This window comes from Macaca thibetana, chromosome 1, assembly GCF_024542745.1.
Source record: "Macaca thibetana thibetana isolate TM-01 chromosome 1, ASM2454274v1, whole genome shotgun sequence".
Taxonomy (NCBI): Eukaryota; Metazoa; Chordata; class Mammalia; order Primates; family Cercopithecidae; genus Macaca; species Macaca thibetana.
This window is the reverse complement of record NC_065578.1, coordinates 47,705,005-47,721,581: the sequence shown is the minus strand read 5'-3', so window position 1 is coordinate 47,721,581 and position 16,577 is coordinate 47,705,005. Positions and strand designations below refer to the sequence as shown.

General features: G+C 36.9%; 1 protein-coding gene across 3 annotated transcripts in view; it reads left to right on the top strand.

Annotated features, from left to right (window-relative positions):
* Nucleotides 1-869: 869 nt before the first annotated feature.
* SPATA6 (spermatogenesis associated 6) overlaps nucleotides 870-16,577 on the top strand; it is a 177,304-nt gene continuing 161,596 nt past the window's right edge. For 2 of the 3 annotated variants that reach the window (XM_050802282.1, XM_050802273.1), the window contains exon 1: nucleotides 870-1,116. In XM_050802282.1, the coding sequence (XP_050658239.1) occupies nucleotides 1,066-1,116 (51 nt within the window). In that variant the 5' untranslated portion in view covers nucleotides 870-1,065. The remainder of the gene's footprint in view (nucleotides 1,117-16,577) is intronic. The other variant, XM_050802292.1, reaches the window with a different exon arrangement.

The window sequence follows — 16,577 nt, the reverse complement described above, 5'->3', positions numbered from 1 at the left end:
GGTAATGTTTTATTTCTTAACCTGGTGCTAGTTGTACAGGTACTGTTCACATTATTAGTAAGATAAACGTGTTTTATACACTTCTGCACGTATAATGTATTTTGCAATACAAATGATTTTTAGCATGATTGGATTGGGCAATCTCTTAGGTTCTTTTTATCTTTGATGGTCTATTGCCAGGCCCTTCACAGCTGGACTTATTTTTGGCCCCTCATTGACGGTTCCACTTAAGCAATATGCATTAAGATGCATACACGGGTGATTTAGACAGGAAAACTTGAAGGGAAAAGGGAACGCGCTAACAAAGAGAATCACAGAATAGGAGACCAGTAGTATGGACGATCTGATTCAAGCCCCTCTCCTCAGGGAGGCAATTGAGGTTTAACTTGAGAGCGCCTGGGTTCCAGTCCTGGTTCCGAATTTGATTTGGTCAAGTTTCTTCTCTAATTCCCGGTATCCTCATGCTGGCTTTGTAAACTGTACCATGAAATTCAAATAGGAGGTCTAATAATTATTATTCTCTTACAGTTGGGAAAACTGAGGCCACAGTGGGTCGCCACTAGCCCAAGGTGCCATCACCACATTGGAACTCAGGGCTTCCCTCCGACGGCCTTACCGGAACTCCAACTCCCTGAACTGAGTACTGTCCCATCATACAAACAGCTGCTCCCTTTCCTCTGGCTTTGGGCGCAGTTTGACATCACAGAAGAACTGCCTTGCCTCACCCCGCCCCTTCAGAAGCCCCGCCCCCTGCCCGGCTCCGCCTCGCTCGGCGTTCGTCAAGCCCCGCCTCCAGAGCGCGCCCCCGGGCGGGTGGCCCCTGGAGCGCCCCGCGCGGCCTCTCTTCCGGCCCCGCCCCCCCAGCTGCCATGACAACGAGTCTGCGCCCCGCGCTCAGCTGCTTCTCCGGCGGGACCCAGGCTGGACCGCGGGCCCCGGCCTGGGGGCCACTGCTGCCACCGCCGCCGCCACCTCGTCTCCTCCCCGTCCCCGCCCAGCCCCAGGTCTCCCCGCCTCACTAAGGCCGGTGGCTGGGGTCACTCCCCGCCGCCCCTCCCCGCACGGATGCCGAAGGTGAAGGCGCTGCAGTGCGCCCTGGCGCTGGAGATCAGCTCAGTGAGTACCGGTAGCGCCTCCCACCCTCGCGCATTGGCTCAGGGACTCCCTCAGGTCACCTCCGAGAGCCCAGAATCACCCCCAAACCACCTTCACCCTCCGAATCATCCCTAGGGAGCTTCGACCCCACGCCCCCTCGGTCCTGCCACACCTCGCACTCATGAGCGCCCTTCCACTCCGGCCACGCAGAAGCCTGACTCCTGCTCCGCTACGCTGGCTTCAACCCGACTTCCAGCTTGCGCGCTTTCAGATCGTTCCCAAACCACTTCAGAGTTCCTTTCCTTGCTCCTAACTTTCCAGTGAGAGAGAGTGTATGTGCGCGGTGCGGGAGCTTTGTTTTCCTTCTTCTTCTGGGCTCCAGTTCTCTTAGAGAATTGTTGTCCCCGCCTTTCCCAAATATGGGGGTGGGGGTCGCATTTCCTCCCGAATCCCTGCAAGCACACCACTTCGGACCAGTTTCAAACCCCGCATTAATGAAGGGGCCTTTCTTTATTCTGTCTTCAAAGGGGAATCTTCACACCTAACAACTGAATTGTGTCACTGCGCTAAGTACCTTGCCTTCCCTCCCAGGGCCTTCCAGGAAAAACCCAACTCCTCAGAGATCACTTCAGGCCCCTCCCGTCCCCAGACCCTTCCGACTTTGTGCCAGCCATTGTAAGAAAGGCCCAGTCAACTTTGTGAGGGAAGCTCTTCCTTCCCCAAACTTACAGCCCCACCCCTGCAGTCTCCAGACTTGCTCAAGAGGATGTTTTCCGCCCTCCTCCTGTGGAAGTCCAGCTGGGGCAGAGACCCCGCTCATCCAGTGAAGGGGCTGGACCTCTCCATGCTAGGAGAAAACTCTATCCCCCTTGTTGATCTCAGAATACTTCCAAGGGTTTTGAACTTCTTCCCCTGCATTCTTTAGAGAACCCTCTCATTCTCCTGTTCAGAGGAATACTCCAGCTTGTCTCTTCTGGAGGAAATCCCCACAAGACCCTTTCCACACCCCATTTTAGTCCTGCAGGCACAGACCTGTACGGAGTTTGGAACCAAAATTCACCATTCGGTCTCTTTTCACTCCTTACTCTCTAAGTTTTCTTATATATGTTGTCTTCTCTTTGATCTCCTAGCAAAACTTGGGGGTTGAGGGTGCTTAAATATTTACCATTGCTCTCCTGGGTGCTGCAGCCAGGAGCCCTCTGCATTTCCTTCCTGTGCACCCTGCTGGCCAGGCTCCACTTAAGCCGTGCTTGCAGCATCCCGCCTTTCCTGGCTGGCCTTCCTCACGTTAGAATGAGGTTGCTGCAGCACGGAACTTAAACCCCTCGGGAAGTCACAGGACTGTTTTAGGTCTTTTGTTAGGTCTTAAAGAAGGGAAGTGTGGGTGGGGCAGAGTGTGAGGCAGTAGTGGTGAAGTAGAAATTTTCTTGGGCTCTCCCTTTACCTTCAAGCCTGCAGAGATTTTACTCGGAAACTCCTAGCTTTACTTGTTTTCCTTCCAAAGCTGCCATTTTTGACAACTTTTTGTAAAGTAAAATTAGTTTAGCAAGCGGAATGCACGAAGCTTTCTCGACCTCCTCTGAAGTTTAGTGAAACTCCTTCAGAGTTCAGCCCTAATAGGTTTTGTTACTGGCTTCTTCCTCCTCCTGCCAACTAATGGTGTTTAGCAGTCTGGTGAGTGCAGCTGCCTGACTGGCTGGCTGCAGCTTCCCTAACGTTGCCAATACAAACTTTCTAAGAGGAAGAGTACTCTGTTGTAACTGATTACTGCTTGAAGGAGTCGGAGGAATAGCTACTTTTCTCTTGAGTATTAGTTGTATTGCAGAAAGTGAATGACTCTGTAATTCACTGTATAATGGAGCTTTGTTACTCATCAGAGCTAAAGAAAACTATGCAGGTGGAAATAATATTTTTCCCCAACAAACATTTAAGTCACAGAATTTTATAGTTTCGAGAAATCTTAGATGGAAATCATTGAATTCAGTCCCTTTTTACAGCCAAGAAAATCGATGCTTAGCATGACTATTATTTGTCTAGGATTGCACAACTATTTAGAAGCAGATCTGCAAAATGTTCCTGAATTTCTGAACAACAAAAGCCTTTTAAAATGGCTCTGATGCTCAGAAGGAGCAAACAACGCCCCCGCCCCCTCCAAAAAGAAAACCCCACTAGCAAACATACAAATTAAACATGTTTGATTGATTGATTAATTTGGCTTTGATTGAATAGAAAGGTTATATGACCCTAGATATTTTTAACATCTTCATTTTGATTTTAGTTTTTTCTTGTCTATTTCCTTTTACATTTACATGGTTCAAGTTCAAGACTGTATAAAATGATATACTCAGAGAAGTGTTGCTTTCAGGCTCAAAACTATTTCCCACCTATACTCACCTGCTTTAAGTAACCATTTCTACTGATTTTGATATAAACAGATACACAAACTCTCTGTCACATACCACACAACATATATATATATAGATATATATGTCTGTTTTTATGAAATAGGTAGCATATAAACCATTTTGCATCTCGCTTTTCTTCGTTCAGTATGTCCTGGAGATCACTCTGTATCTATTAAAACTGGCATCTTTCTCCCCAACTTTTTAAATGAGATTTTTCAAACATACAGAGTACTTAGAAGAATAGTTAAATGAATACTGACCTATAACCCATGACCATGTACATTAATTTGATTTATCTCTATGTGTGTGTATGTTTATGTATAAAAATTTTTTTTGCTAAAAATTGAAAGAAAATTGACATAATGATACTCCACCTGTGAGTACTGCAGCGTGTGTCTTCTAAAAATAAGGATATTAGCTGGGCATGATGACAGGTGCCTGTAGTTCCAGCTACTCAGGGGACTGAGGCAGGAGGATTGCTTCAGGTCAGGAGTTTGAGGCTGTAGTGTGCTGTGAGCACACCTGTGAATAGCCCTGCACTTCAGCCTGGGCGACACAGTGAGACCCTGTCTCTGAAATAAGTAAACAAATAAAATTAAAAAATAAGGAGATTGTTCTATATAACCCCAAAACCATTATTACACCTAAGATAATTGATGAGAAATTCTTAATACTTAGTTCATATTAAAGTGTTTCTGGTTGTCCCAAACATGGATTCCATAGTTAACTTTTTCAAACCAGGATCCAGTCAAGGTTTATATGTTGCCTTTAATCATTTGATTGATAGGTCTTTGTAGTTCATTTTAATATAGAGCAGTTCTGGTTTTGTTTTTTGTTTTTTTTCCCACTATGTTCCCTTTTTTTCCTCAGTTGGTTTTGGTCAATTCATACACTCATGTCACCATCACCCAGATCAAGATTTAGAACACTTCCATCACCCCTCGCAATTCCCTTGTTCCCCTTTCAGGTCCATTCCAGACAGAATTGCTTTCCAGAGAGAAATAAGTATATGAGGTGATGGAAATGTTAATTAGCTTGAATTAATCATTTCACAGTGTGGATACATGTAGCAAAACATCACTTTGTACAGTGTAAATGTATGTAAATTTTGACAAAAAAGAATGGATAAATATGTTGTAGTATACACATACAATAGAATACTACTCCACAATTCAAAGGAACTACTGATAGGACCAACAACATGGATGAATCTCAAGAACATGCTGAGCAAAAGAAGTCAGATACTAAATATCACACACTATGTGGCTCCAATGTGAAGTTTAAGTACTGGCAAACTAATCTATAGTGATAGAAATCAGAATAGTGTACACACACACACCCTCACACACACCCCTACCACATTTTCTTCATTCATTCATTCACTGATGAACATTTAGGTTGCTTCCATATCATGAGTATGGTGAATAATGCTGCAATGAATATGAGAGTGTGGATCTCTTCCGTATACTGATTTCCTCTGGATACATACCCAGAAGTGAGATTGCTGGATTATATGGTAGTTTAATTATTTGAGGAAATTTTTCTTTTTTAAAATTATTTGAGGAAATATACTTTTTATTATGGCTCTTCTAATTTACATTTCTACCAATGGTGTACAAGGGTTCCCCTTTCTCCACATTCTTTCCAACGCTTAACAATTTTTTGGCTTTATTATAGTAGTCGTTCTAACATGTGCGAGGGGATATCTTATAGTTTTGATTTGCATTTCCCTGATGGTTAGAGATGGTGAGCAACTTTTCATACACTTGTTGTCCGTTTGAGATACCTAGTCAGACCTCTTGCCCATTTTTAAAATTAGGTTTTTTGTTTTCTTGCTATTGAGTTGTTTGGGTCCTTACATATTTTGGATATTAACCTCTTATCAGATTTTCTCCCATTGTGTATGTTTTCTTTGCTGTTGGTTGTTTTCTTTGCTGTGCAGAAGCTTTTTAGTCTGATGCTATCCATTCTCTTGTTGATGGTGGTTTGGCTTATTTCCAGGTTATGGTTGTTATTGGATAATACTACTATGAATATTCATTCTTGTAAAAATCTTTTTGTGGCCATTACCTTTTGAAGATACTTGACTCAGATATAGAATAGTTCATGTTGTATTATTGCCTGATTTTTTCTTCTTTTTGTGGTGACATTCAGTGTTTTCCCAATTTTTATAAACTGGAAACTAGGTGTTATCTCTAATTACCTGTTGAAAGTGTGCAATCTTACTCTTCTCTACCCCTTCCATGCTTATTTTTTTGCTGAAATTTTGTGTTAGTGGTAATCTCATCTGTGTTATACTTAAGTAATATGAAAGTAAAAACATAGAAAGGTTTGGATGTATAACACAACATTTTATGTTGCCCAACAGAGCCATATGACACGAGAGAAAATATATTGCTAAGAGGAAAGTGTGACTTTTCTCAATGAATCTTTGGAGAATGATATGGTATGCTAAGTAACTTTTTTTAAAGAGCATCAAAAGAATTATATTTTCTATCACTTATACTTTAAATCTTTAAAACATTTTATCTTTGATGGGAAGAAGTATTATTGCTGCTTTATCTCTTCTTTTTATATTGAATATTTCAATTTATATGAGCTTATTTGGGAAAATAGAAGGAAGATATTGGAGGTAAAGTAATAGTGTCAATTTGGGATTGCATGTAATTCTCACTTCATCTCATTACCTAACTCAAACTAATCATAGCATTGTGGCAGACAGATGTGGGTTCTTTCAGTCACTACTCACCTGAACATTTATCTTTGTGATCCTTATCCAGGTTCCTGTGGAGTAGTGTCTCAGTCACAGTTAAGCCATAGTTGGTAGTAAATTTTGCTGGAATATAGACTTTAAAAAATTTTAACTATAAAATAGTTCAAATTAGTAGAAAAAAATATACTGAATCCTTTGATACCCCACCCCTCATTTAACAAATGATATATTTTACATGTTTGCTGCAGATTTTTGTTTTTAAGAAATATAATGTTGCATGTAGTTGAGGCCTCCTCTGTACCTTTTACCTCTTCCTGACCATGTTTTCCTCACTACCTTCCTTAGGATAACTAATATCCTGAAGTTGTACTGTATTCTATTTGTTCAGATTTTTGTACTTATTATTAAGTATATGTGTATGTCTGTGTATAGCCTATGCTGTAGTTTTGTTTTTAAATTTTGCACAAGTAGTATCTTACTTGTATGTATCCTTCTGCAGCCTGCTTTTTCTGATTCACTGTTTTGGAGATTTTTCAGTGTTGATTCTTGCAGGTCTAATTCATTTCCTTCGTCATTATAAAACAGTATATGTTTATATTAACAGTGATGTAATTTTTGTTCCTCTCAATGGACTTTTTATTAAATACTAGTAGTTAATGCTTTTTATTATTCAAAACAATGTTTCAATGAATATATTTGCACGTATTTCCTAGTATCATTGTGTCTGTGATTCTCAGGGGTGTGTCGTGTGCCCTAGGGAGCATTTTAGAAATTGACCGGACTACTTTTGTTTGTCACAGTGGTTGGGGAGTCCTGTGATATTAATTGTTTGGTATCCTGCATGACTTGAATGTCACATTGAATATGTAGATGAAAAACTTGTTTATAATTACTAGAGATTAATAACGTAATAGCAATTGATAATTATCTTTTTTTATTTATAAACACAAAGTTTTTTAAAAGGTTTTTAAAATGCATTTTACAGTAATGCAATTGCCATGTAAATTGAGGAAACAGTACACTTTGGTTTGACACTCTGCTAAGTTTACTTTTTTTGGAAAATCATAGCACCAATGGCAGTGCTGCTTGTGGTGTTCGAGTTGCTAGTATGGGACATTTATCATCCCACATTTGAAACTACCCATTTTACATAGATTATGTGTATAGGTGCAAATACATCTTCCAGTTTAGTCTTGCCCAAGCATTTACATGTTAGAAATATGTATTTTCTTATAAAATATTTCTGTATTTTTTCAAACTTTAATTAGGACATTGGTTTATTGTTTAGTTATATGTATAGGTAAGTTGAAAATATTTGTGTAAAAGGATGATTTTGGGTCTTATAGAATGGTGACCCAGTGCTCTAGGGAGTAGATCTAGAAATGGAGCTATTGAGTCTCAGGGTATCTGGTTAGTTTTCTAGGACTGTCATAACAAATTATCACAAATGTGGTTGCTTAAAACAACAGAAATTTATTCCCTCACATTTCTGGAGGCCAGAGTACAAAATAAAAGTGTCAGCAGAACAGTGCTCCTTTCAAAAGCTCTGGGGAAGAATCTTTCCTTGCCTCTTCCAGTTTTTGATGGTTCCAGGCATTCCTTGGATTGTGGCTGCTTAACTCCAATCTCGGATCCTAGAGGTTTCCTTTTCTGTGACTACCAATATCCTTTGTCCTTTAAAAGTGTAGTCTTTTGTTTTCTTCTTCTTGTTAAATATATTTTGGATACTAAACCTCTATTGGTTTTATGTAATAGAATTTTCAAAGATCGTCTAGTTGAAGTTTATATTTTACTTTGTTTTTGCTCTTTTTAGTACTGCATGTTTTTCATTTTCTAATTTTTTTGTTTCTGGTAAACAAAGAATGCTATTGATTTTTAAAATGATTATTTTACTTGACAAACTTGTATATATTTATTGTGTTATTGATTTTTAAAATTAAGTTTTTATGGAACTATAGCATATATTCATGAAGTACACAAATCATAAATGTGTAATCACCAATAATTAGAATATTATCAGAACCCCAGATCACTCCATTGGGCTGTCTCCCTCCCAGCCACTTCACCTACCCCGTTCCTTTCCCAAAGGTAACCACATCTTGACTTCTATCACAATGTATTTTGAAGTTTTGAAATCTAGCTATATCTATCTATAATCTATTTTGTATGGTATGAACTCTTTTATGTCTAACTAATTTGTGAGAGTTTATCCTTGTGGTTTTTGAGACAATAGCCCTTTTCCCCCTTCTTAAATGAGTATACCACTATTTATTCATTCTATTGTTGATGGACATTCTTGTTTTTTCTAGTTTGGGGATATTACAAATTGTGCTCCTAGGGGCATTCTTGTATATATCTTTGTTGCTTGCACATTTTTTATTTTAATTTTGAATGCAACATTAAGTAACATGAAATAACATATTATTTCAATAGTTACTTGTATTTTTTATGTGGAAAATCATGTTGTTTGAAAATAGACAGTTTTGACTTCCGCAGTACAATCCTTTGTCTTTTTTTTTTTTGCCTTGTCTTTACGTTGATGGCTAGAATTCCTAGTATAGTGTTTAATGTTAGGGATAACAAAGTAGGTATCTTTATCTTTTTTTCTGATTTTAAATTATGCTTCTGAAGTTTCACCAGTATTAGATCAAATCCTATGAAATTGCTGATAATGGGCCTTTTTTTTTGACATAAAAAAACCTCAGCCATTTCAAATGTAGTTCAACCTAATAGAATATTGGCTGTAGGGTTTTCATTTGTTGAGTTAATAAAGTTGCCTTCTATTCTAATTTTTAAAAATCCCAAATGTTGAGTTATTTTGGATTTTTTTTTCAGTCCAGTGAAATTATTATATAATACTGTTTTCTATAAAACAAGTCTATAAAAACAATGATACTTTTTGATGTTGAACTATTCCCATTCCTGTGATAAATTCTTTTAAGTCAGGATGTACATTTTTTACTCTATTTTGCTGGATTTGATTGGCTAATTTTTTATTTAGGATCTTTTATTTGTATTTGTAGAGAGATTTTAGCTTTATGAGTCAAATACCTTTTCTCACTTATTTTTAAAACATTTATTTTGAAATATTTCAGACATATAGGAAGTTACAGAGTAACATTTAATGAACACCTGTGTACCCATCCGGGTGAAGTGTCCTGTAAATCTCTGCCTAGTGTAATCCCTTTTTCCTTCTTCTTTTTGGCTAATCGGTATCCTGAATTTTGTATTTACCACTCCTCTGCAATTTGCAATATTTTTTCTCATTGTAATGTCTGCCTTTAAGACACTTGATTTGCTTCCAGTTGCTATTTAACTGGCATCTCAAAGGTATTGATAATGTTTTGAAATCATTTGGCTCTAAATATTTTATAATTTTTATTATGATTTCTACTTTAGCTTATGAATTATCTAGGATTTGTTTTAATTCCAAGATGCATAAGATTTATGTGTGTGTAACACTCTGCCATACTCATACTCTCCCCCCTACATACACACATACATACCCACACATATACATATATATTATCTTTTACTGTGGTATTTTAATTAATTGCATTGGGGTCATGTATTAGGGTTCTCCAGAAAAACAGAACCAATGGGATATACTATATAGTTATTTAATAGGGAATTTATTATGGGGATTGGCTCACTTGATTATGACAGCTTTGTAGTCCCATGATATGCTGCCTGCAAGCTGTCTGCGAACTGCAGAACCAGTGAAGCTTGGTGATGTAATTCAATCTGAGTACAAAGACCTGAGAACCAGGTGTAAGTCTTGGAGTCTGAAGGGTTGAGAACCTGCAGTTCTGTTATCCAAGGGCAGGAAAAGATGGATGTCCGAGCTCAAGGAGAGAGAAAACATTTGCCCTTAATCTGCCCTTTTGTTCTATCCTTGCTCTTCACAGATGGTATAATACCTGCCCACATTGGTGAGGATGGTCTTTTTTACTCAGTGTGCTGATTCAAATACTAATCTCTTATGGAATAATCCTCACAGACACACCAAGAAATAATGTTTACCAGCTACTTGCGTATCCCTTAACCAAATGAAGTAGATACATAAAATTAACCATCATAGCTAGTGAACAAGGTCTGTATGATATTATTTTTGTTATTTCCTTTGTGTCCTGATACTTATCCAGTTGTTGTGAATGCTCTCTACTTACTTAATATATAATCTCATTTGTTGGATATACAGCTCTATCTGTCATTATCACATCAGTCTTACTTATTCTGAAATTCAATTCCATATTAAATTTTTTGTCTGTATAATCTACCCGTTTGTAATGGAGATATATTAAATTCGTCACTATGATTATGTATTTTCACTTTATCCTTGATGTATTTCAGTATACTGTGATGTACAGAGCTGTGGATTTATTTGTTTATTCTGTTTTGCACTGGGTGTATGCTTTCCACTTGAGAATTTAATTTAAGGTTTTCTTTAGTTCTGGAAAATTCTTAGCTATCATATTTTTGAGTATTGTTTTTCTGCTGTTCTCTCCTGTCTTACTTTCTGGCAGTACTATTAGATATGTATTGGAGCTTTTATTCTCAATGTTTCTTAAGAGCTTTATTTATTATTCTTTAAATTTATCAGGCAGCCCTTGAACCAGAATAGGTTCAGAGAAGCTCCTAAATGCTTTTTTTTTAACATTAAAAAAACTTCTTGTTTTTAGAGAATTCTTCAATATTAAATTTGTACTTAATAATTTAAAATTTATCTTGTCTACTGGGATTTTTAACTTAATCGACTAAATTTTCCAAAATTCTCATTTAGTCTTTTTAAATATCTGCCAATTTTCATTTTTACCAGTGTTAATTTCACAATATTTTAGTCTTCTTTCTTTTACTAGATGAAGGATCCTAAATACTGCTTTTAAAATTGTTTTTTGATTGTGCAAATTAATTAATTTTCATTTGAAGTGATTTTATTTCCTCATTGTCAATTTTGTTGGTTTTCTTAGTGCTTGAGATGACATTGAAATCGTAGATCAATTTTGGGAGAGTTGAGATCTTCACAATATTGAGTTCATGAACCTATTAATAGTATATTTTTCCATTTATTTAGGTCTCTAGTTTCTTTCAGTGATGTTTGTAGTTTTTGGTATCCATGTCTTATACCTATTTTGTTAAATTTATACTTAAGTAGCTCATGTTTTTAATTTTTAATTTTTTAAATTTTTATTTATTTTCATATTTTGTGGAGATGAGGTCTTGCTATGTTGCCCAGGTTAGTCTTGAACTTCTGGCCTCAAATGATCTTTCTGCCTCAGCTTCCCAAAGTGCTGAGATTACAGGCATGAGCCACTGTGCCTGGCCAGAAGTTCATGTTTTTTTGATGCCACTATAAATGGTATTTTTAAAATTTTATTTCTAGTGTATAGAAATAAAATGGAGTTTTATATATTGCCTTTATATTTTGTGACTTTGCTAAATTTCCCTATTTTTTCTAGTAGCATATTTTGTAATAGGTCACAACTATGATGTTTGAAAATACATTGTTTTACCTCTTCCTTTTCAACCTTATGCCTTTTCTTTCGTTTCCAAATATCTTTTTCTTGTCCGTCTGCACTGGCTGGAACCTATAGTGCATTGTGGTATAGAAGTGTTGAGAGTGGACATTCTTAACTTTTTGCTGATATTAGGGGCAATTATTCAGTCTTTCAGTGTCAAGTATGTTTGATATCAGATTTAGGCTTTTGCATAGATATTCTTTTTCAGTTGAGGAAATTTCCTTCTGAGTTTGCTGAGAACTTTTATTATGAATGAGGCTTAAATTTTGTCAAATGCTTTTTTTTCCAAACAGAAAATGAATTAAAAGAATTTCGAAGATTTAATGCTATAATATACCTTTTAGAAGTGATTTAATTAATAACCCTGGTGCAGTGGCACATGCCTGTAATCCCAGTGCTTTGTGAGGCCGAGGTGGGAGGATCACTTAAGCTTAGGATCACTTGAGCTTAGTTAGACCAGCCTGGGCAACATAGTGAGACACCATCTCTTTAAAAAAAAAAAAATTAGGCAGGCATGGTGGCACCTGCTTGTAGTCTTAGCCACTTGGGAGGTTGAGGTCAGAGGATTGCCGGAGTCCAGGAGTTTGAGGCTGCAGTGACCTATGATCACGCCATTCATTGCATTCTAGCCTGGGCAACAGAGAAAGGCCTCATGTCTTAAAAAAAGTGACATAATTACATCCCACAAATTTTGATATATTGTGTTTTCATTTTTATTAAGCTGGAAGTTTTTTCTAATTTGTCTTACAATTTCTTCCTTGACCTATGAGTGGTTTAGGACCCTATTATTTAATTTCCAAATACTTAGTTTTTTTTTTTTTTAATTTTCCCATTATTGATTTCTAGTTTAATTTCATTGTGGTTAGATAATATACTCTGCGTGATTTTTAAAAAATATTTATGTCCTTTTATGTTGATTGAGACTTGTTTTATTACTCACAGTATCATCTATCTTGGTGAATGTTTTTGTGTGCCCTTGGAAAAAAATATGTGTATCCTTCTGTTATTGGATGAAGTACTCTGTAAATGTCATTTTGGTCAAATTAGTAAATATTGCTTATATCTTCTATATCTTTAATGATTACTTGACTGCTTATTTTTGTCAGTTATTGAAAGGGAAATATTGGAATTCAAATGTGTAACTTTTTGCTTTATTTATATTGATACTGTATAATTAGATGCTATTATATTTAATTTTATGTCTTCTCAGTAAATCAAACTTTTAATCAATATGAAACATTCCACTTTATCCTTGGTGATTTTTCTCTTTCTGAAGTCTACTTTATGTCATATTAACATAACTGCCCCAGCTTTTATGATTAGTAATTGGATGATAGATCTTTTCCCTCATTTCACTTTTATCCTTAATCTTTATCTTTTTGAAGTCGCAATATTATCGACATGCCATTAAATTTTTTTTTTTTTTTTTTTTTTTTGATGTGGAGTTTCGCACTGTCACCCAGGCTGGCGTGGAGTGGCGCAATCTTGGCTCACTGCGACCACCGCCTCCTGAGTTCAAGCAATTCTACTGCCTCAGCCTCCCGAGTAGCTAGGATTACAGGTGCCTGCCACCATGCCCAGTTAATTTTTTGTATTTTTAGTAGAGATGGGTTTTCACTATGTTGGCCAGGCTGGTCTTGAACTCCGAACCTCATGATCCACCTGTCTCATCTTCCCAAAGTGGTGGGATTACAGGTGTGAGCCACCATACCTGACTGAAATGTTCCTTTTTAAAGTGTACAATTTAGTAAATTTTAGTATATTCACAAAGTTGTGCAAAAATCATTACTAATTTCAGAACATTTTCATCACCATATAAAGAAATCCTGTATCTGTTAGTAGTCATTCCCTATTCTCCCTCTCCCACCAGCCCCTGGATCTAATTTCTGTATCTGTATATTTGCCTATACTGGACATTTCTATAAATGGAATCCAACAGTATGTGGCCTTTTGTGTCTTACTTTTTTTTACTTAGCATAATGCTTTTAAGATTCAACCCTGTTGTAGCATGTATCAGTACTTTATTTCTTTTTATGGTGAATAATATTTCATTGTATGGACATACCATATTTGGCCTATCTGTTAATCAGTTTGTTAGAGTAGACAACCAGAAATGAGCAGGCAGGGTTGCCCCTGGGAAAATCAGTCCTGGATACTCTGCCCACTGACAGTCAGCAAAAAAGACAGCAAAAAAGATTGGCTACACCTGGCCTTGTGCTTTTAACACTTTTTTTCACTTAACATAATGCTTTTAAGGTTCATCCATGTTGTAGCATGTAATAGCACTTTATTTCTGTTTATGGCCAAGAAAATAGTTGGATCATAGTTTTGAATCCATTCTGCCATTCTACCTTTTGGTTGGAGTGTTTAGTCAATTTATCTTTAATGTAACCATAGATAAGATTTACTTGTATCATTTTGTCATCTGTTTTCTGTGACTATTTTGTCTATTCCTCCATTATGGCTTTTTTTGTGTTGTTTATTTTTTAGTGTACCACTTACATTTTTTTTTTTTTTTTTTTTAGCTGTATTTTAAAGAAAGTTACTTTCTTAGTGCTTGTCTGGGGTTTACAATTAGCATCTTAATTTATAATCTAGTATGGACTAATACTAACTTATTTTCACTGTTACATAAAACCTTTCCTTCTATTTTGTTCTATTCTCCCTCCCTTTATATTATTCTCATACAAATTACATTTTTATAAATATAAGTTTATACATTTTATAAACAATTATAAAACCAGCACAGTTTTATAATTGTTGCTTTCTGTAATTGTCTTTGAAATAAAATAGGAGAAATGAGTGAGAAATGCATTTATACTGTTTTTATATTTACTCTATATAGTTTCATTTACTAGTGCTCCTTTTTTAATGTGGATATGAGCCTATGTCTAGTATCCTTTCATTTCAACCTGAAAGATTCTCTTTAAGTATTTTTGATAGGGAAGTTCTGCTAGTGATGAGCTATCTCAGTTTTTGTTTATTTGGGAATTACTTAGTTTTACTTACTTTTTGAAAGAAAACTTTTGTGGGTATTGAATTATTGTTTGAAAGTTTTCTTCTGTCAGCACTTTGAGTCAGTTATCACTCTTCCTACTGGCTTCATGTTTCTGATGAGAAATCAGCCGTTAATCTTACTGAAGATTATTGCTGCCTGCTGAATCACTTCTCTCTTGTTGTTTTCAAGATTCTCTCTTCTTGAGAGTTCATTGGATTCTCTTTTTTTCTTTTTCTTTTTTTTTTTTTTTTTTGAGATGGAGTCTTGCTCTGTTGCCCAGGCTGGAGTGCAGTGGTGCAGTCTCATCTCACTGCCACCTCTGCCTCCCGGGTTCAAGCGATTCTCCTGCCTCAGCCTCTTGAGTAGCTGGGATTACAGGAATGTGCCACCATGCCCAGCTAATTTTTGTGTTTTTAGTAGAGATGGGGTTTCGCCATGTTGGCGAAGCTGGTCTCGAACTCCTGACCTCAGGAGATCCGCCCATGTGGGCCTCCCAAAGTGCTGGGATTCCAGGCGTGAGCCACCAAGCCCGGATAGATTCTCTTCTTTTGAAAGTTTATTAGGTGCACAGGTTGGATTTCTTTGATCTTTTAAAAACTTTAAAATTTTTTTTCTGTAGAGAGAGGATCTCACTATGTTGCCCAGGCTGGTCTTGAACTCCTGGCCTGAAGTTATCCTCCCTTGATTTCTTTTATCTTGTTTGATTTTTTTTTTGGTTTTCTTTAAAGATAAGAAGATTTCATACATCATTTCTTGTGATATCCTTTCTGAGGCTCCCATTATATTTATTTTACTGTGCTTGGTGGTACCCCACAGGTCTTAAACTCTGTTCATTTTTCCTTCTGTTAATCAGACTAGATAATCTTAATTGACATATTTTCAGGTTCCGTTATTCTTTCTTCTGACAGCTCATATCTCCTCTTGAACTTCTCTAGTGAATTTTTAATTTAATTTTGGCTCTTTTTTAACTCTAGAATTTTTATTTGGTTCTGTTAAAAATTTTTATCTTTTTGCTGATATTTCTCATTTGATGAGACAGCATTGCCATACTTTCATTTAGATCGTTAGGCACGATTTCCTTTAGTTCTTTGTTTTATTTATAATAGATTTCAGATCTTTGTTTAGTAAGCCCAACTTCTGGGCTTCCTCAGGGACAGTTTTTATTGACTGCTCTTTTTTCTTTTCTTCCCCCTCCCCCTTGTATGGGCTGTGCTTCCTATTTCTTTGCATGTTGTAATTTTTGTTGAAAATTGGACTTTTTAAATTATGTGGGACTGTGTAAATCAGAGCTCCCTCCCTTTCTCCTGAGTTTGTTGTCTGGTATTATTGTTTTTTGTTTAATTAATTTCCTGAACTAACTCTGTAAAATCTGTAATCTTTGTCATGTGTAGCCACTGACAGCTTTGCTCAGTTAACTTTATGGTCTCCTAAAGATTGGCCTTCTATTTCCTTAAATGTTTGAACCAAGAGGTCTTTCAGCCATTGTCAAGGTTCTCTGTGTATGTGCTGGGGTATGCTTTCTGTGCCCTGGCAGCCATTTACAACTCTGCCTTAGCCTTCACTTCCAACTTTCTCAAAGCCTCAAGGTCAGCCAGAGATGAAGGGTTATGGCTTTCTCAGGTCATCTCTGGGCACATGAGCAGCTTTGCACATGTGTATGCGCTTCTGAATTGCCAAGTCTATGTCGTAGCTTGTCAAGGTGATTTAAGTCAACCACCCATCTGATTTCCTTTAACTTCCCTTTTCTGGCTTTCTTTTTGGAGAGCTTCTGGGTGTTCTTTTAAGAGACAGCAGAATTTGTAGAATTGTAGATGGAAAAAACAAGTAATGCCTTCTTGCATATGTTA